Source organism: Pimephales promelas, chromosome 23, assembly GCF_988280905.1.
Source record: "Pimephales promelas chromosome 23, fPimPro1.hap1.1, whole genome shotgun sequence".
Classification (NCBI taxonomy): domain Eukaryota; kingdom Metazoa; phylum Chordata; class Actinopteri; order Cypriniformes; family Leuciscidae; genus Pimephales; species Pimephales promelas.
In genome coordinates, this window is record NC_142791.1 from 3,072,324 (window position 1) to 3,092,778 (window position 20,455).

At 37.8% G+C, this 20,455-nt stretch overlaps 1 protein-coding gene across 3 annotated transcripts in view; it reads right to left on the minus strand.

Annotated features, from left to right (window-relative positions):
• The window catches only part of ryr1a (ryanodine receptor 1a (skeletal)), a 56,224-nt gene extending 36,375 nt beyond the window's left edge, over positions 1–19,849 (minus strand). For all 3 annotated transcript variants that reach the window (XM_089126576.1, XM_089126577.1, XM_089126578.1), the window contains exons 1-37: positions 19,802–19,849; positions 16,132–16,251; positions 15,176–15,274; positions 14,921–14,941; positions 14,545–14,619; positions 14,338–14,416; positions 14,132–14,244; positions 13,949–14,048; positions 13,281–13,377; positions 13,120–13,194; positions 12,038–12,194; positions 11,775–11,939; positions 10,753–10,874; positions 10,367–10,556; positions 10,111–10,246; positions 9,539–9,634; positions 9,276–9,394; positions 9,058–9,191; positions 8,742–8,983; positions 8,471–8,663; positions 8,019–8,235; positions 7,054–7,158; positions 6,873–6,976; positions 6,711–6,794; positions 5,964–6,123; positions 5,569–5,716; positions 5,250–5,455; positions 4,456–4,630; positions 4,172–4,380; positions 3,400–3,758; positions 3,193–3,319; positions 2,914–3,074; positions 2,548–2,710; positions 1,909–1,995; positions 1,595–1,821; positions 1,024–1,468; positions 36–611 (exon numbers count right to left, since the gene is read on the minus strand). In XM_089126576.1, coding sequence (XP_088982702.1) covers positions 36–611; positions 1,024–1,468; positions 1,595–1,821; positions 1,909–1,995; positions 2,548–2,710; positions 2,914–3,074; positions 3,193–3,319; positions 3,400–3,758; positions 4,172–4,380; positions 4,456–4,630; positions 5,250–5,455; positions 5,569–5,716; positions 5,964–6,123; positions 6,711–6,794; positions 6,873–6,976; positions 7,054–7,158; positions 8,019–8,235; positions 8,471–8,663; positions 8,742–8,983; positions 9,058–9,191; positions 9,276–9,394; positions 9,539–9,634; positions 10,111–10,246; positions 10,367–10,556; positions 10,753–10,874; positions 11,775–11,939; positions 12,038–12,194; positions 13,120–13,194; positions 13,281–13,377; positions 13,949–14,048; positions 14,132–14,244; positions 14,338–14,416; positions 14,545–14,619; positions 14,921–14,941; positions 15,176–15,274; positions 16,132–16,251; positions 19,802–19,849 — 5,934 coding nt within the window. The remainder of the gene's footprint in view (positions 1–35; positions 612–1,023; positions 1,469–1,594; positions 1,822–1,908; positions 1,996–2,547; positions 2,711–2,913; positions 3,075–3,192; positions 3,320–3,399; positions 3,759–4,171; positions 4,381–4,455; positions 4,631–5,249; positions 5,456–5,568; positions 5,717–5,963; positions 6,124–6,710; positions 6,795–6,872; positions 6,977–7,053; positions 7,159–8,018; positions 8,236–8,470; positions 8,664–8,741; positions 8,984–9,057; positions 9,192–9,275; positions 9,395–9,538; positions 9,635–10,110; positions 10,247–10,366; positions 10,557–10,752; positions 10,875–11,774; positions 11,940–12,037; positions 12,195–13,119; positions 13,195–13,280; positions 13,378–13,948; positions 14,049–14,131; positions 14,245–14,337; positions 14,417–14,544; positions 14,620–14,920; positions 14,942–15,175; positions 15,275–16,131; positions 16,252–19,801) is intronic.
• Positions 19,850–20,455: the final 606 nt, after the last annotated feature.

Genomic DNA, 20,455 nt, shown 5'->3' on the forward strand with positions numbered 1-20,455 from the left:
GCGAGACAAAATAACAGATGAAAGCAGTCCTTCACCTGAAGTTTCACAGACTCAGGAAGCTTCATGTGCAGCAGTCCCTCTCCCACATCCTCCTCTTCCTTCACTTCTGTCTCAGCGGCACCAGTTTCTTTCTCAGCTTCTCCATCTGTCGCTTTCTCCATGTCCGTTTTTTCCGCAGCATGTTCGTCCTCCTTCCCTTCCTTTCCCACCAGCTCATATTCCTCGTCCTCCTCAGGTTCAAGCTCATCCTCCTCAAGATCTTCTTCCTCACCCTCTCCCATGCCTTCATCCAATAGCTCTCCCTCATTTTCATTTTCTACATGTTCCGCTTTCTCTTTTACCTCTATTCCTTCCTCTTTGCAGACCACTTGTTCAGCATCTCCAAGTTCTTCAGCCTGGCTCTCTCCATCACTGAAGACGGAGGGTTCGATCAGCTTCAGGATGTGCTTAACGTCGTTGTCGTCAAACACGCCCATTATGAGCAGGGTGCTGATTAGCTTCAGGATGGGCACGAAGTGGAACTCAACGCTGCCCCCTACGGGATCCCGCATGGCCTGCCCACCGTCCTGCACGGCTTCGGTAAGCATGTTGAGGGCATGGTCCTTAAGCATCTAAAGTACAAAAAGAGAAGAGGCAACAACAGAGAAATTAAAACGCCAGTTTTGTGGCAGTTTTCACAAACAATCTGTGTTATTTTTGTATCATTGAGATCCTATTATAGTTTTTAATCGTATTTTGAATTATTTTTTTATATTTACGTTTTCCTTTTTTTCAGTTTTCAAATGTAATTAAAGTTTTGTTAATTTTGTCATTTGATTAAGTAGTTATTTTTTATTTCAGTTTTAGTTTTAATTTTTTAAATAAAAATAAGAAATGCTGGATTGGCGACAAACTAAAAAAAATAAGTTTAGAATTTTGATATTTTATTTTGTTTCAGTTAAAATTTGTTCACGCATCAAAATTACTTTTTTTTTCCTGATTTTAGTTTTAGTTATAGTTTTAGTTAACTATAACATTTCCTACCTGTAGAGGTAAGATGGGGCTGAGAGTGTAGAGGTCAGCATTTGTGCCCACAAACCCAGTTGGGGCAAAGTGAAGTTTGGGGCGGAGGCAGGTGGTGAGCCCGACCCCAGGTAGCGCATGGGCCTTCTCAGCGTCTGAATAGAGGGTGATGCTACGCGTCTCGTCCGTCATGGGCACAATGAACTCCTTATTGGTCATGAGACGGTTGCGCTTGGCAGACTCCAGGTGCATGGAGATGAGCAGGTCGTAGTATCCGCTGCGGATGGGGCCGGGCAGGTAGGTGTTCTCGATGGCGTAAAAGAGCTGCGATTCGTCCACGTGGCTGCAGAGGGCGTGTGCGACGCGGTTGTTGCCCAGTGCGCAGACTGAACCATACAGTTTAAGAGTGTGGTAATGAAATTTCATTAGGTCGGTGTGCTCCGACAGTTCCAGGATGTCAATGCACCTGGAAAAGAGAGGAAGTGAAATCAAATTCTCCCACTTGTTTAATCCATTACATTTTTCATTGAAGACTGAATCAATTTATTTTAAAAAGTTTCTAGTGAAATAAGCAGGTAATATTTGCATATACCTGCTTTCTTCTGGAATGTGCAGCGCCATCATAACGAGAGGCTCCATGCATTGCACCTTCCAGCCCTGCCTTTCACTCACACGGCCAGTTTCAGGCTCCAGAAAGTGATTAGGCATCCGGCTCCATATGACAGGTGTCAACATCTGGACATCTAGCCTGGGAGGACACTGAGGGACTGGGTTCTTATGGTCGCTGCGGAACATGGCCGCAGAGATGGGCATAATGTTCTGGATCAAGTGTGGTAAAAGCAGAATATGAATAAAGAACATTTTATGTCACAAAAAACGAGGCAACTTTAGCACTAAGATAGTGACCTTTAGTTTGCCGAGTTCCACCTGTATCATGTTCTGGCTAGATGGCAAACAAAACACAGCAGGGAAGAGCTTAGTGTTGGGTTCCACCTGAAACACAGAGAAACAGCTTCATTGCACATTAAATAGACATAAATTATGGTGATTAAGTATTTTTAATTTCCTTTAAGAAATTAAAGAAGTCAAATGTTTTAAATATTGGAAGTTTTCTATAATAATAATAATACATAATAAATTAAAGACAAACATAATTATTTTATTTAGGAGTTTACATAATTGGTCATTTGTTGAATCTGCTAAATAAAAATATATAATACATCTATATTATTATATTGTGCTTTGACGTTTTGATTGTTTCTTGCCTGTTATATTGCTTAGGTCCTGCTAATACGTGCTGCAAAAGAGCTATTAGCTAAAAACATAAGATACCTTTCTGCTGACACTGAAAAAAAAAAAAAAAAAAACAGAAGAAAGATGCCCAGGGTCCCTTATCACATGCTATAATCCTAGTGCAGGAGGCATGGGGACTGCAGATGTGAACAGAGCAATAAACTGCAGTGTACGTAATGTAAGATGCCTAAGACAGTGTTACAGGGAGACAAGAAGAACTTGTTCGAGAACTTGCAAATCACTTTATCTTACCTGGTAGAAAGCGTGGATCTCTTTCCCATTGGCTGTAAAGGTCATCAGTCCTGTGTCCAGGTCCACCAAGCAGCCAATCACAAAGTCCTCCTGGCTGATGCGTGTTTGCTGTGAGCTGCTAAATTCTCCTCCCCACACCATGTAGCAGTTGCTGCGTTTTACACTGAGGAAAGCAGAAAAAGAGACAGGGTTGTACTGAAACATGTAAAGTAACCTCCAGCATGACTTATTAGGGGGTATTTAAGGATATAAAATGGCAAAAGTTAAGCCTGCTTCCTTGCAAGTCATATTCTGGTGAAAAATGCACTAAAATATGTAGCGGTATGAAGCTACTGTATATACTAAAGTTACCTTAGGTTAAGTTACCTGTCATGAATGTTGCCTTTATCGTCCCCAACCGTAACGGTCACATTTCTGACTTTACAAAGATCAAAGTGTGGATCGTACAGGTGGTAGTCAGGAGTGACCCAGCCTACCCATACTCCACTGGGCTCCTGTCCAGCAAATACTCGGACTGAATAATAATACTGTTGGGATGAAAAGAAGGATTTTCTTTACACATTACAACACATTATTTAGATGCAATTCTGCTTACACAGATATTTAGTAAAGGGAAAAATTGTAAAACAAAAGTTTCATCCATACAGTCGTTGTGTTTGAGATGATATCAGCATCATCTCGATCATCTGGGACAACATCCTCCATCAGACGAGGCATCGTTGGAACCACCGGTGGTGGGGTGAATGCTGACTTCTTCGCCTTGGAAAAAAACCTGGAAAATCACAGATATTTTGTCATTTCTGAATCAGAAGACAAGATTACAGATACAATCTCGCATCGGTCTTCTCTCACCCTCTCTTTTTGCTCTTCTCTGTGGTGGTGTCCTTCTCATTTTCACCCTCTTTGCTGCCAGGAAGCTCTTTAGGGACTGAAGGCTCTTTTTCCTTCTCATCTTGCTCCTTACGAGTGGCTGACTTCTTCAAAAGCTCAAACTCAGATTCGGGGTCCACCTCAAGAGCTTCATCCTCAGGGATAGTGAGGGTTCGGGTGAGGGGTGAAGCTCCCACTGGCACTTTGAAGGTTTCGTGAAATTCTATGGGCATGCTGAGTCTAAAGAACAGAAGGTCCGTGTTGGCATTCTGAGATCCAAATGTCCTATGAGTCAGTTTCAGACAGGGGGCGCTATCCACTGTTCCATCCACACGGCACACCTATTTGAAGCAATAAACAAAACAAAAAAAGACGCCTGAGACGGGTTTATTGAAATTTTGAATTAGCTTTTATTTTTATATTTTCAGTTTTCATTTCAATTTTAGTACGTTTGGTAATGTGCTTTTTTCATTTTTTTTTTCATTTTCTATTAATTTATTTGGTAACACTTTATTTTAAGGTGACAGTTACACATTACTGCATGGACTTATGCAACTAACCCTAAGCCAAACCCTAACTCCATAGTAAGCACATGTAGTTAATTAATAAGGGTGCAATGAAACCACGACACCATAAAATAAAGTGCAAACTTTATTATTATTTCAGTTACAGTCATTTTAGTACTAGGATTTATTTACTTAGTAGCCAAGGCAGATTAGCATGCATTTATAAGGTATTTTAAGTATGTTTTTACCTCAATATGAGGATGGTCCATTGGTACAGGCACAAACTGGGGCAAGCTTTTGCTGAACCACATGGTAATATCTCTCTTCATGTTGATGGCAAAGGGCTCGAAACCTTCCTGCAGGCCACAGATTGTGAAGTAACGCAGGCTGCTCACATTCTGGCCAAGGTTGATACGGCCCACCTGGGACATCCCCAGACTGCATACAGGTATGAACCCTGCTCAGGAGAACAGACTTATTAAATGTCACAGCCAACTAACATCTCAATATCAATCCTCTTTGTGACTCTCACCTTCTCCGATCTCAATGTCTTTGAAGGCCATCTCAGATCCAGAGTCACTGATGAGCATCTCTCCATTCAGAGTAAACATGATGTTCTGCTCTGGCAGGTCGATCATGCAGCCCACAACATCACCAGACAGCCACTGCCGGCCAAATGGTTCATTCCCTATGTGCCAACGCTGAGACTATGGGTAAAAATCAGGAAATTAGATTATAAAGTACTGTTTTGATTTAAAAAAATAATGCATTTTTAAAAAGAGAGATTTTACTCAACATAAAAATGATAAACATTAAAATAACCATTTATAATGTTACAAAAGATTTCAAATAAATGCTGCTCTTATTTTTTTCTGAAAAAAAAAAAATCCTGGAAAATAATGTTTCCCACAAAAATCACATCCGTTTTCAACATTAATGATAAGAAATGTTTCTTAAGCAGAAAATCAGCATGAATTATTAGAACGACTTCAGTAAGCATCATGAGACTGGAGCAATGATGCTTCGAAAATATATTCAATTAGAAACAGTTTTTTAAAATTGTAATAACATTTGGCAATATTACTGTTTTACTGTAATTTAATCAAATAAATGCACTATTACAGTTTTCTGTTAGAATTAGAGACTTCTTTCAAAAACTTTTGAATGGTAGTGAATGACAATATTTCCTTTCTTTGGTGGTGTGATGCTAAGCAAAACTAATACTTGTCAATCTTCTAATGAATGTCATAAAGACCATGTGATAAGCTTGTGCAATAATGAGGTTTCCGAAAAGAAGCCATTATAATACTAATAAAGTTTCAGTACCTTGAACCCATTGAAGACATAGGCTAGATCATCTGATCCCAGCTCTCGGTCTGCATGGACGTTTGGTCTTGCCCACCCAACTCTCATCTCTCCCACTGTTACTGCCTCAAACTCAAAGTACCATTTCCCCTGGGTCACCGCGTAGGATTTCTCTGCCCTGAACACGCGGATCTTATCACTCCGACCACTGCCATTCCCATGTCCACCTGGAATAAATGGTCACAGAGGTTTAGGTGAGTAAATTGGATGACTTTGTAGTAGAATTCTTCAAGAGTGATATGAAGAGGTTGATTTGGTGTATGATTAGATGGACACTCACTGCTTTCCTGGTCAGGTGGCTCAATATTGTAGCCATAGCCAATCAGAGTTCGTACGGCAGCACATACACTGTCACGATTGGTTTTTTTAGTTTTTTCATCCAAGAGATTGTATGGCACAAGACGGGGGTTGCGCTTGTTCACAATGTCCTAAAAAAGCAAATTCAGAAGAAAATTAAGCAAACTCTACAGAAAGCTGAAATGGTAATTTCATAGAACCGTCTACATTTTTATTAATATTGTATATTGTGATCTTTTCAATTGTTTTTTGAAGTACTTCTCTCAGATTATGGATGAATGTGATACTCGTAAAGGATGAGCCATGCTCTGGAAAGCATTTTTGCTCTTCCATATTTTTGTAATTTATTGTTGTAACTTAAGTGTACACCTACAGTACCTGAACAATGCTGTAAGTCCAGCCTTGGCGGACACGGTCTCGAGCCCAGACATTGTGTCCATTTTCAGCCAGCCTTTCCACAAGTGTGTTCTGATTCGGTGTCAATTTCACATAGTTGAGGTCTAGAGGAGCAGGTTTGTATCCGTTACTTTGGATATACCTAAGAATTAAACAGAAACGAGTTTAAGTTTAGTCATCCTTATTTAGCTTTTTCTCAATCATTTTGACATTAAAATATCTATTATACTCTATCAGTACCTGTTGTTGTTAGCATACACTACAAGTGTTGGGAGTAATGCATTACAAGTAAAGCAATTTAAGGTACATAATCAGATTACTTTTTTCAAGTAACTAGTAATGCATTACTTTTAAATGTGCAAGCTCTAACAGCTCCAAATGTTGAGAGAAATTGTAAGTAAGCAAAGGCATCGTGCGAGTTGTGCAGACATGATGGTTATTGTAGTTCTAGACTAAATCTGAGTGTATTATTACTCATCAAAATACTTTCAGTATTCCTCTAAAAGAATAAAAACAGTGAAATTCAAACTCAAGAATATTACACAAACCTGCAATAATTAAATATCTTTAATAACACAAATATACTTTATGTATTTAATCTGACTTTAACAACCATTAAGTCTGACCCCAAACGTTTGAATGTTAAACTGACACTATTGTACCTTTGTAATTTAATTAAAACTACTTTATTAGTCTTAAATGATTAGTGAGATGTTCTGTAATACTGACGTTTTAGGAAGTTTTATCTTCTTCAAGTTCTCCTCTGCTTTCTCGTCTCCCATGCCTACGTGACAACCTAAGGCCAGAAGAGTCCTATAGACAGAATCCAGAGAAGCAGGGGTTAACTAACCACAAAGCAACAAATATATAAAAGCTCAGTATTTCACCTACTTCAGTGTCTCTCCGGACATTGCCAAGTTGTAGTTCTTCTCAGGCTCCGGGAGGCTTTGGAAGTCCACTAGGCAAGGATGCAGCTTCTTGTTGTCATCACGGAACTGAAAGAGTGGGGACAGCAGACATTTAAAATAATCAATATTTCCTTCAATTCTATTTTTAATATTCATAGACTCACTGCTCCATAAGTCCAGCCCTGCTCAATTCGAGTAACGGCCCACAGCTCGTGGCTGTTCTCAGCCAGTTTCTCTCTGATACGCTCTAGGTGAGGAGGAAGAACAATCTGCGGAAATAATTCAGATGGCAAAATCAATACAGCAGGTCACTTTATTTACACAGACCTTTAAAGGAGTAGTTCACTTTAAAAAAAAAAAAAAAAAATTTTGCTGATAATTTACTCACCCCCATGTCATCCAAGATGTCAATGTCTTTCTTTCTTCAGTCGAAAAGAAATTAAGGTTTTTGATGAAAACATTCCAGGATTTTCTCCATATAATGAACTTCACTGGGAACCAAAGGGTTCAAGGTCCAAATGAGAGTTTCAGTTCAGCTTCAAAGGGCTTTAAACGACACCAGATGATGAATAAGGGTCTTATCTAGCGAAACAATACAAAAGTTTTATAAGCACAAATGCTCGCCTTGCTGTGTTCTGTAATGCGCGTTCGTGACTCTCCTGTTCGAACTCGTTCATCAAAATGAACAAATCTTTTTTCAAGTCATTTCGTTCTTCGTTTGTTGAATGAACCAAATGACTCGAAAAAAGATTTGTTCATTTTAAAGAACGAGTTCGAACAGGAGGGTCGAGCAAGGCGAGCATGTGTGCTTATAAAACTTAAACTTTTGTATTTATTTTTGAAATTATAGAACGTTTCGCTAGATAAGACCCTTATTCATCGTCTGGTGTCGTTTAAAGCCCGTTGAAGCTGCACTGAAACTCTCATTCGAACCTTGAACCGTTTGGTTCCCATTGAAGTCCATTATATGGAGAAAAATCCTGAAATGTTTTCATCAAAAACCTTAATTTCTCTCCGACTGAAGAAAGAAAGACAAGGACATCTTGGATGACATGGGGGTGAATAAATTATCAGCAAAAGTTTTTTTAAAAGTGAACTACTCCTTTAATAATATTCTCTGAAATTATACCTGCACAGTGTCCACTGGGCAGGGAGTGAAAGCAGTGTGGGAGAGAGATTGGGTCGGCCCCAGAAGGTTCCGGACATTATTGAAGTCATGCTTGTACTCTTTAATGGGCTCAATCCGCAGCCTATCTCTGGGAAGAACCGCCTCGTAGCATGGGGCGTAACCTGGCGGAGGGAGGAATTTGAAGTCTCCATGCCGCCCGCCAAGGAGAAACCGAACTCTGTGAAGTGAAATTCATGTAATTTGCTGTGAAAGTGATTTAACATGTAATTTGCTGAAGAATCAATTTATTTAACCCTTATTTAACCAGGGAAATCCTTTGAGTACAAGTCTCTTTTGTGAAGGAGCCCTGGCCAAGAAGGCCGCAGTAAAGGTTCCACATAAAATACAAGACAAAAATAAAAACAATAAACATACAAGACATAATAAATACATTAACATCAATCAACTCTTACTTGATCCCAGCTGAGAAGCTGACCGCAGGGAAAAACAGACCGTCGAGATTGAAGTTCTCGAACATGCCTTGAACGGGATGTCCATTAACACGGAAGGAGATGCTGGGCACACTCAGATCCAAACAGCAGCTCACCACATCCTCAGCCGCGAGAATGTGTTGATTGGGTGAAGTCACCTGACGTGGAACGCGACCTGATAAAAGCGTAATGTTATAGATGTGCTCAGTGAGATATCAATGTGCTGGAATAGATAGAGGAAGGTAATCCTAACCCGTCCACAGCTGCAGCCCATCAAAGCCGTACGAGAAAAGATCATCTCCAACTCCATTGCTCCCCCATCCCTCTCCTCCTCCGGGGTAGGGGCTGTAGCCCTCGGTCAAAGCCCAGCCAATTCGAAGGTGACACGCCTGAGCGGTCAGGAATGACTCCACGTGGTCTACGATCAACTCGTAGTACCACTTCTTATATTGTGTAGAGCCTTCACACGTGCCCAGAAAAATGTTGGGTCTCATACTGCAAAACATCAAACATGAGTCCAAACAAATGAGATAACTTTTATATGTCATTTGGGTTGTACTGAATCAGACCTGGTGACATAATTGATGATGTTGGTCTGCAGGAGGAGGTCACGGCCCGGAAGCAGATTCTCAGTTATCAGATTCTGATTGGACCTCACGGCAACACCATTACAAACACATAGAGAGCAAAGTACATCCAGAACCTACAAAGAAAAGTCACAACAGAGCATGCGGTAAGATACGACTGAAGACTCAGTAAATAGCCTAGATTGCGAAAAGATATCAACCTTGTGGTTGCGTCCATGTTTGTCCAGAAGCGCGATGATAGATTTGATGTGGTTCTCCTGGATGATGTTAAGCACCTCAGGACTTTCAATAAGGATACAATACAGCACCTCCAAAATGCCTGACAATTAAAAATATACACATATACACTACCGTTCAAAAGCTTGGGGTTTGTAAGAATTAGTTATTTATTCAGTAAGGACATTAAATTGATCAAAAGGGACTCTCAAATGATAAATTATTATTATAAATGATGGCTTTCTACCTGAGGATGCCTCTAAACGATCCAGTTTGCTGACAAGCCAGTCAAGATTATCACAGAACAAAGCACAGTTTGCCCGGTTTCCTCTGATCAGAGATGCTATATAAGAAAAAATGACAAAGGAATTATATTTCCCACTTTATATTAAGTGGCTTTAAGTACTATGTACTTACATTGAAAGGAATAATTTAATACAATGGACTTATTGTGTACATAAATGTTTTTACATTGTACTTTTATTTTAAAAATACCAGCATGTAACTACAGCTGTAACTAATTTATGTAATTTCATCTGTAATTACACAGCTGACCCATCCCTTACACTTTAACCTACCATTAAACCTACCTATACCACCACACATGTCCTTAACCTTACCCTCAATAGCAGCAAAAGTGTTTTACAATACAAAAAGAGCACAATAAGTACATTATACTTATTTTTCAATGTAAGTACATAGCCACTTAATATAAAGTGGGACCTATCATTTTAACGGAAATCAGTAAATCATTAAGTGCCCCAGTGTGGTTTAGATTTGTCTGTATAGCATGATTCTGTTATGGGTAAACAGCCATACCCAGCAGCTCATAAAATAAGTTGACAATCTCTTTCCAGGACTCAGCTGCATCTTCCCCAGCAAATTCTGAGAAGTGGGCCGAAGTGTTGTAGAAATTCAGCCGATCAACACAGTCCAATACGAGAGTGATCATGCCCTAATCAACATGGACAATTATGTTTGGATGTTCATGTTGTACGCAGAAAATATATTTTCATTAGTATAAATCAAAATTGGTTTATCTCTATTTGTTTGCATTTTTGCGAGCATGTCTAACCTCCTCTTGAAATAGATTCTGACGGTTCCTTAAAGAGCGCAGTTTGGTCTGCTTCTCTTCGTGTTCCAGGTCCTCATCAGGAGGGCGGAAATAGAAGATGAGATCCTGCAAGGACAGAACAATGGAGTCTAGAGGCAGAGATGGGGACGGACCAGGAGATTTACTTTTCCCACTCAGAGAGTCCAGACCCCTGTAAGACAACACAAATCAACAAAAAATAAATAATTTACCCTTATCCCTGATATTTATGCCTGATAAAACAACAAAAAAGTGCTAAGTTGACTATGGTCTCAACGTTTGTTTTGATAGGCTGGTTTAAGGTTTTTCCTTGAAGATTACAATTTGCTGCAATTTTAGACCAGATCTACAGCTGTATGCGGACGTACTTAATGAACTGAGTGAAGAGTCCCGCAGTGCTGTAGATCATCCTAGCAGCCTGGGATTCTGCTGTTTGAGAGCGGGCCACAGTCAGAGCATCGTCCATGTGACCCTCCTGATGCAGTATTGCCTAAGGAAAAGAAACGCTCATATTAGAATTGATCGAATTAGGTCTGTGAATTTACACTACTCTTCAAAAGTTTGGGCTATGTATGACTTTTTAAAATGTTTTTGAGTATAAAGTATCTTATACTCAAATATTATTACAATTCAAATAAATGTAATATATTTTCGAATGTAATTTATTCATGTGACGGCTAAGCTGACTTTTCTTGATATTAAAAATGTTTTAAAAAGTTGTGCTGCTTAATATTTTTTGTGGAAACAATGATACAATTTTTTCATGATTCTTTTACGAATAAAAAGTTCAAAAGAACAGAATTTATTTGAAATAGGATTTTTTTTTGTAACAATGTAAATGTTTTTACCGCCACCTTTCCTCAGTTTATTTTATTTTATTTATTTATTTAGATGGGACAATGCATATCAATGAACGTACAAGCATAGTCGAACGTAAATACGCCGGATTTAGCACAATGCTAATTTCCATCCGTTGTCTCTAACACAGACAAATACAAACCAAAAACAAAAACAGACACACAATATACATATCAACAAAACACATGTGAAATTAAATAAAAATATATATAAATAAATTAAGAATAGTAATAATCATAAAAGTTCATATAGGCCTATCTTATAGAGAATGTATTGCAGTACCCATTACATATGTAGACATTCCAAGATGCTTATTATAAATATTTCAAATAAATCTACCTATCAAATTCAACCTTTATACTAAATGATTACATTTTTGATTTTTGTTCAGCCATCTCTTAAGCTGTTTCTTAAATGAAGCAAATGAAGTTTAATGCATTCTTGCTAAACAAAAGCATTAATTTGTTTTTAAAGCAAACAATACAGACCCCAAACTTTTGAACAGTAATGTACATGAGGTTAAAACTCATACCTTTCTCTTCAGTGGCCCCAGTCGAGCAGACTTGGCATCCACTGAGGCATACGTGAGCCACAGGCTAGTAGAGACATGCTGCACAAAGCACATGGACTCTCCGTACTTGATCTCTGGGATCCCCATTCCTTCCACGTCACGTTTCTGAGCCACCTCGGTCTTCTCCTACTCAATCAAATGACATAAAAAGCTTTGACATCAAAGATTGTTAGAAAACATTTTGTTTTGAGAGTATGTTATAAAGTGGAGAGCATTATTCAGACCTTAGAAGCACGAAAGCAAAAAGCAGAGTTCTTCGTATTCGCTTTTTCCGGGTCCACAATCAGGAGTCCTTTCTCTTCATCCAGGCACAGATACCTGCCTGTTGTGATGTGACGCACCCTGAAGGACTGACCCCACTTCATGTGGCTACCACTCCACCTGTGTACAATGAGATTGAACATCAGCTCTAAAGGAGAAAAACTATTATTTTTGCTTGTTAAAGGGATAGTAACTTTGAAATTAATTTTTGGTATGTTTTAGCTTACCTCAATGGCATCCATGATGTAGGTGTCTTTGTTTCACAGTAGTTTCAATTTTGATATTTTTAGGTCAAACTGTTTGTTTGTGTCTGTCAGTCATATAATGGAGGTCTATGGTCACCACCTCAAAGAGCATGCACAGAGAAGTCCAAATTAAACATGATTTAATGACTCGTAAATGTAAGTACACATTGATGGCCTAAGACACGAAACGAGCGGTTTGTGTGAGAAAACAAACCACAATCAACTCCAAATGATCTGAGGGCGTGGGCGGTTGTGAAAAAAATTCAACGTTGTCTGTTGATATATCGAAATCATCTTTCATTGCAATTTCCTGTATATCTAAATATGTTTAGATCTTCACAGTGTCGGATAACACTTGTGAAATCTCTGTGTAAACAATGAGTGACATACACACGCGAGAGATCACTTCAGGCGCTTGTGCAGACTGAAGCGCCCGTGCCCTCAGATCACTTGGATTTTGCTGTGGTTACAAGAGGTAAAAACTATATAAATACTGGTCGTTTTCTCACACAAACCGCTCGTTTCGTGTCTTAGGCCATCAATGTGTACTTACATTTACGAGTCATTAAATCATGTTTAATTTGGACTTCTCTGTGCATGCTCTTTGAGGTGGTGACCATAGACCTCCATTATATGACTGACAGACAAGAACGGTTTGACCTAAAAATATCAAAATTGAAAATACTGTGGAAACAAAGACACCTACATCTTGGATGCCCTTGAGGTAAGATAAAACATACCAAAAATTAATTTCAAAGTGAACTATCCCTTTAAGGATCTGCTGTATAAATAGCACCAACCCAATGCGAAGAGGCTCCAGTCTCCAGAGAGATCTGGCGTGGCTGCACACGGCTCCACCTTCATAGTGTGCATTTCTGAAATTTCATGCAAAATAAGAAAAGATTGATTGTACTGTAGATTAGCACGTTTACATACAGTGGGATATGGATTTGTATCTCACCGTCTCTGGTCGTCGCCCTGGTCAGCAGCAGGAATTGCTAAACACTCATCCATGTGCCCGTGGAACAGACGCAGAACATGCCCTCCAGTCAGATAGCCTGAACCAAGGAAACGTCACAAAATAATGTATTACGTTTGTTGTAAAGGCACTTTAGAAATTGGTCTACAATGCATATTGATATTGATTGCATAATGCATATTGGTTAACTGGGAAAAATAAGGAAATTAAGACATAAATATTAGTAATGTAATTTTACAGTTGTAATTTTTATTTTATATAGTATTATTTTTTTACTTCATCAGAATGGTACAATCTTTGGTAAAGGTTTTGGCACTTGTTGCAATTTATACAAAATAAAGTACACTGATTTCGTGAAAATAATTTAAAAAAGATACTTTTTGAACACCACATGGTTTAAATCAAATTTCCCAAAGTCTTGCAGCCCTAAAGAATTTAAAACGTCCCACATTTTATGGTAAACAAAACGTGGGATTTAAGAAAGCTTGTACTTTATTTTTAAGGATGGGGTTATTTAGTGTTTAGCAATGTTGTTGGTCTGTGTTGTGCTACTTTCATGTTATCACTGTGAAGCTGCTTTGATACAATCTGTATTGTGAAAAGCGCTATATAAATAAATGTGACTTGACTTGACTTGACTTTAAGCTTACCCTCTGCCAGCTCACAGCCAGAACAGACTGGGTTCATGTTCCAGAGGGTCTGCATGAAAGAAGCGTCCACCATGAGGTCTCCGCTGGCATAGGACAGGTGCTGTTGATGGTACAGATGTTTCAAGTGAAACTGTAAGGCTCCATCAACAAGAGATTGTGTTGACTACATAGAGACGGGTTTACCAGATATCTCTCAGAGGACACGCTGACCAGGATGAGATCATCGCCCACCCTGACCTTCTCACCCTCTGACCTCTGCTTGGATGCAGGGTGAATGGTCCACCAACATGCCTCACCTGGAGGGAGATTTTCTTTAACTCAGATTTCCCTTTTGTACATTTGCAAGCACTCAGTATATTTGAGCTAACCATCCCCTAGAAATTAAACACCTGTCGAGTCTTCCTGCAAGCCCACGTCAAAGGCCAGCTTGTCGGTGAGTGACCTTGATGTTGTCAAACAGCTAAGGTACTGCATCATGCAAAGAGGTGGCAATCAATAGAAACAGAAAGAATAAATTGTTATTTCACTATAGTTCATTTTCTCTTAAAAAACTAATCCAGCGATGGCCTGTATGTGTATATTAAAATTTGACCCACCATGCTAGAGTGAGTGTGTCTGAGAAGGATAGCATGGCCATACAACAACGTGCGGTGGCCCCCTCCTTGTGAAGACTAGAAAGAAGGTGGAAAAACAATACAAGAGTCAATATGGATATGTTTTTTGTCACAGCAATAACTGAAAGATTAACAAAAAAAAATGCATTTGGTGAGTAAAGACTGTGCCGTGACAGTGTTTAGCATCAGGGACTCAGTTATAACCCGCCTTTCCACTGTCTCCGACATTAGTGATGAATGACTTCTGGCCTGCCTTTTGTCAGAGATAGTGACAAGGCGGCTATAATCTGAGGTAGAAACACAGCAATAAGAATAAGCTAAATTCAAGGAACATTTCGAGGCAAAAATGGAAACCTACCCACTTGTCCAAATCGACTGCCTATAGTATGCAAAAAAAGAGAAAACAAGGTAAGGAGGACAATGTTCATGCATTTCATGGTTGTTTGGGCACAACAATTAATTGACTTTGAATTGAGTTGATCTGATATTAAAGAGATAGTTCACCCAAAAACAAAAATTCTATCATCATTTAAGTTGTTACAATTTAATTTTTAATTTTGGGGTGGACTATCTACCTTTAACCCCATTCCTGATGTATGTGCTCTGAACAAACCTCAAGATCATTTGTGTTAGCCAGCATTTCCTGAAGGGCCCGCACAGATAAGGATTGCTCCAGGATAAAGCAGCATATGGCCAGATCAGGAGGAACATTCTAGAATGACAAAAAAAACAACAAAACTGTGTACAGAACACTGGGAATCCAAAACAGTATTTCATAAATTCAGAATGACATGTGAGAAAAGTATGGAAGCGTATTGGATTCACTTGAAGAAAAAAAAAATCTGCTCCGTTTTTCTGAATTAATGAGTTAATTATCTCAGAATTACAAGGATAATTTTTATGGAAAAAAGTTTTCGCTCTGTTTTTCTGAACTAACAAGTTAATTATCTCAGAATTACGAGATCATTTTTCATTGAAAAAAGTTTTCGTTCTGTTTTTCTGAATTAACAAGTTAATTATCTCAGAATTATCAGATCGTTTTTCATTGAAAAAAGTTTTTGTTCTGTTTTTCTGAATTAACAAGTTAATTATCTCAGAATTACAATATATTTTTCATGGAAAATAGTTTTTGCTCTGTTTTTCTGAATTAAAAAGTTAATTATCTCACAATTACGAGGATAATTTTTCATGGAAAAAAGTTTTCGCTCTGTTTTTCTGAATTAACAAGTTAATTATCTCAGAATTATGAGATAATTTTTCATTGAAAAAAGTTTTTGCTCTGTTTTTCTGAATTAACAAGTTAATTATCTCAGAATTATGAGATAATTTTTCATTGAAAAAAGTTTCTCATGGAAAAAAGTTTTTGCTCTGTTTTTCTAAATTAATAACTTGAATGATTATCTAAAAAATTAGGAGTAACTCATACATTCATAAAAACAGAGCAAAAACATTTTTTTTTCAAAAAAAATATATCTCGTAATTCTGAGATAATTAACTCGTTAATTCAGAAAAACAGAGTAGATTTTGTTTCCTCAAGTGAATGCAATACGTTTCCGTAGAAAAGCATACCTGGGCATTGGATGTAGTTTCCAGAAAGCACAAGCGATTCCCAAATCCCTCACAGGACAGGCAGAGTTTGATCTGCTCCTTTAGGATAGTAGCTGTGCACTGTAGAACCACCTGGTCATCCTACAAAGAAAATAAATGTCAAGATGTCAGTCTCTGAGTAATATATCATGTTTTTAAAGACGACTAAGCATGTCAGAACAGTTGAAGGGTTAATTCACACAAAAATACAAATTCTGTTGTCCTTTACTCAACCTCACGTAGAAGTCATTCTAGGCCCCACTTTAAAACAAACACAAAATACGTTTTGATAAAATGTTGGTAACCCGAACCATTTTGGTGCTCTTTGGCTTCCATTGTATTGACAAAAAACAAACCCTGAGACATTTCTCAAAAAAAAAAAAAAAAAAAAAAAAAAAAATGTGTGCTCCACAGGAAGAAACAAACTCGTACAGGGTTGGAACTACATTTTTGGGTAAACTATCCTTTTAACATTAGACAAAAAGCTATCAAAACTTCGGGGCACAATCTCACGCAACCTTTTGATAAACAAATACACTATTTTGTCGATGCATCATCTGATACAGAGAGTACTAGGAGTAAATCTCAATCTTTGCACTACTGGAATCACAGAAACCCAATTTAATTCAGTATTGAATATTGCCACTTTCTGAAACACCGATTTAGACAAGTCGTTGATGTTTTCTTTGTAACAACATGCCCATAGCACACATTGCTGCTACATAATTTGGTATTTGTAACCTTGATCAAGGCAGCAAGCACCTAATCCTGAATGTGGCTCAGGTTACAGCCAGAACACATGTGAGGAGGCTTAGAGGCCTGTCTGAGAAGAAAGAAAGATTGCTTTATGCATTAAATATTTTTAAGTTCTATTAAAAACAAAGTCATTTGATAGGTTATATGAAAATAAATTAATTTGATCTTAATTATAAAGCCTTGGTGCCACTAATTCTAAGTACAACACCACCCTCTGTTACTCTAGTCTATCGCCAGACAAGTTGACCTCAAAAAGACTTGATTTAATAGATAACCTCTTTACTGTTCCATTGATTCAGTTCAATATATGTTGAAAAATTGGAAATGAAAAATTAAAGATGAAGCCTGGCTTTATAGACAAATTGGGGCAGGTCACGTCCTTGACAGGCTAGTCTGCATGACAGTGTATTATGTATGTAAGTGTGTCATCTGCTGAGATATTCAGGGCTGGAATGTAACCCAGTGGGCCGTGGAAAACCCTGTCTACACCGGCACATTCTGCTAGCAACCCGAGACAGCGCTTCGGTAACAATATAGTCATTGTGAGATCGTAATTATAACATTTGCATTTAATAAATGTCAGAATACATTTCTAAAATATTTCAACAAGCATTAATTTTATATACAATCATCCCATTAAAATATGGAGACTTGTTGTTGGCAATACATACTGTTAAACAGTTACGTTTTTTTAAAGACATTAAAGTTACCATCAAAAATCAATATTGGCATTTTTTGCTTTTTATGGAATGCTACTGTAGTATAAATTGTTCACATCATTTTTTCATTTTCATCAAAATAAATTCTCTTCCCACTTGCAGCATCCTCTATTCTTTTCTGTGATGATGACGTTATTTACTGGACAACCTGTCACTCACATGACATCACAGAAATAAACAAACCACAGCGATCCAACAATCCAACCAAATCATGTTCCGCCCAACATTTGTTCTTGTTCAAGAAGCCGCTTCACTTGTATATACGTCACAATAGGGCAATAACAACTTACGTTTCATCACCACAGCGAGGAAACATGACATTTGTCTAAAGTGACAGTAAAGACTTTTACGTTGTTTCTAAAGATTTATATTTCAAAGAAATGCTGTTCTTTTGAACTTTCTATTTATCAAAGGATTGATCAAAGTTTCCATAAATATATTAAATAGCACAACTGTTTTCAACATTGATAATATAGGAAATGTTTCTAGAGCACCACATCAGCAAATTAGAATGATTTATTAAGGATCATGTGACACTGAAGTCTGGATTAATGACGCTGAAAATTCAGCTTCACCATCACCAGAAATAAATAATATTTTAAGTTGTTATAATAATTCACAATATTACTGTTTCAACTGAATTTCTGATTAAATAAAAACATGATAAGCAATATATATATATATATATATATATATATATATATATGTGTGCTTGTGGGAAAATGTAAATTTTTAGATTTGCATATTTTTGCATTAAATTATAAGAATTTTTTTTAAATAAAATTTTTATTTTTTCCATATACATAGACCTGCTGTGTGACAAAATACAATTTTAGTAGTATACTATTCAATGTCTGTATTAATATGAGGTCATAAAAACTGGATAAATTAATTTTGAAAATGTATAAAGATTTTGAAGATTTGTTTTAAATGGTCTTCATCGCGTACTGTTTGAAACGACAGCCAACCCAATTACAGTATCACAAGCATTAAATTATTTTTCAGCAGCCTTCTCCCCTACTTGTCTCTCCCAGCCTCCTCCACTATCCCTCTATTTCAGGCTGTGGCACCTGCTACTTGCAATTTTCCTGGAGCCAAAGTCACACAAAAGTAACAACTGTAATCAATGAAAGACTGTTCATTTGGGACAATGACGGTCTGACTTTTAGTTTCACGACCACAGAATGTATCAAGAAACTGCATCAAAAATACCTTTCCATAAAACAACTTGCAAGTTGCAATGAAGAATGATCCATAATGACGCATTCTCTAAACTGACGTCTTGTATTAAAGGATTTCACAAGCTGGACCACTTCATCTGCTTTTCTTTCATTATCTAGTAACTTATCAATAATTTTGGTTAAAAAATATTATTTGCCAGAAAAATTCAGTTAAACAGTCTTTATAAAATGTTTTTGCTAACCAAACTCTAAATATGTGCTGAAAACTGAAAAGCTCTAGAGGCCGTCATAAAAATAGGGGGACATGGAATAGACTTTTTAAATAGACTGTAACAAACAGGTGTTGGTTCATGACGGGCCAGAAAGCTGCTAATCCCATCTCTGTATATAGACTCAGAGCTCATAGACAGCAGCATCACAAACAACAGTACAGGACAGCACTAGTCATCTTGATACGCTTCTGCATTGGTTAAAATCTTCCAGTGCATCCATTATAGGACTGTTTGAGCTCTTGTTAGAATGACTCAAGTTCATGTTGACTTAACCCCAACACAGCCAGGTCAGGCATTTACAACAATAAGGTCAACCATATAGACTCATAAACATACACCACAGCCGTATGGGCTTCACTGGCACATCTTAAATTCACAGATCTTTGTACTGTATGGTCTAGATTTATATCTTGATCTTGGCAGCATAGTCGTCATGCTTCTGTGCACAGTGCCAAGTGTAAAGTCATGTTTCAAACAGTGACAATCCAACCTCTACACTGCCTTATGTATAAATAGACAACAATGCCATGCAAATCCACACACCTGGTCCTGTCACTCAACATCCATCCAAAAACATTCATGAAAACTGAATGAGAAAGCTGTGGTCAACTGGTGTATTTTAGAATTCACACACCTTTCAAACAATGAATTTCATCATTAAAACGTAATAAAAAAAAATCAATACATGCATTTTTTAACTAATCGGAGGTAAGGAATGACTCACTGTTCGTAAGAACTGAATTTCATCTTCTCCCTCTGCTCCTTCTGCCATGGTTCAGTAGATTTGCTGGTACCGGCAGGAAAAGTGAGATGAGGTCCCCCTCTCTGTCCTTCTCAGCTGGGACAGATCCCACTCTTAGCTTCCCCACTTCTCCTTCACTTCGGTCCACGGGCTGCCTGTGCGTGTGGAAGAACTGAGACAGCTCTGGTGAATGAGATTCACAGAGAGCTCCACTTTCTGTAACGTTCTCTCGCGGCTCCACATCAAAGAGGAGGAGCGCCAGCCTCATAAAACTAATATTATCACTCTCTGTTGAGCTTAGCTAAAGGATATTAACAAACTTTTTATAATAATTCAAACTGGTTTAATGAGTGAAAATATTGTAAAAACTTGGTTCCTTTCCCTTTATTCTGGATTTGTTCCTTGGATATGTAAAGTAAAATAAATGAATAAATAATTTCACTCTAATTAAGAAATATTCCAAGTCACAAAAAAGGATTCTCAAACATAGTTTGTAAAAATAAAACTGTACTGAAATGCACTTGCTATGGAACAGTATGGGGCAACTGTTTGCCACAAAATGTTTTTTTTTATGTACAAACTTTGTGACATTGCATGGATCAACAGCATGCCACAGACACGGTTTAGCTTACTTTT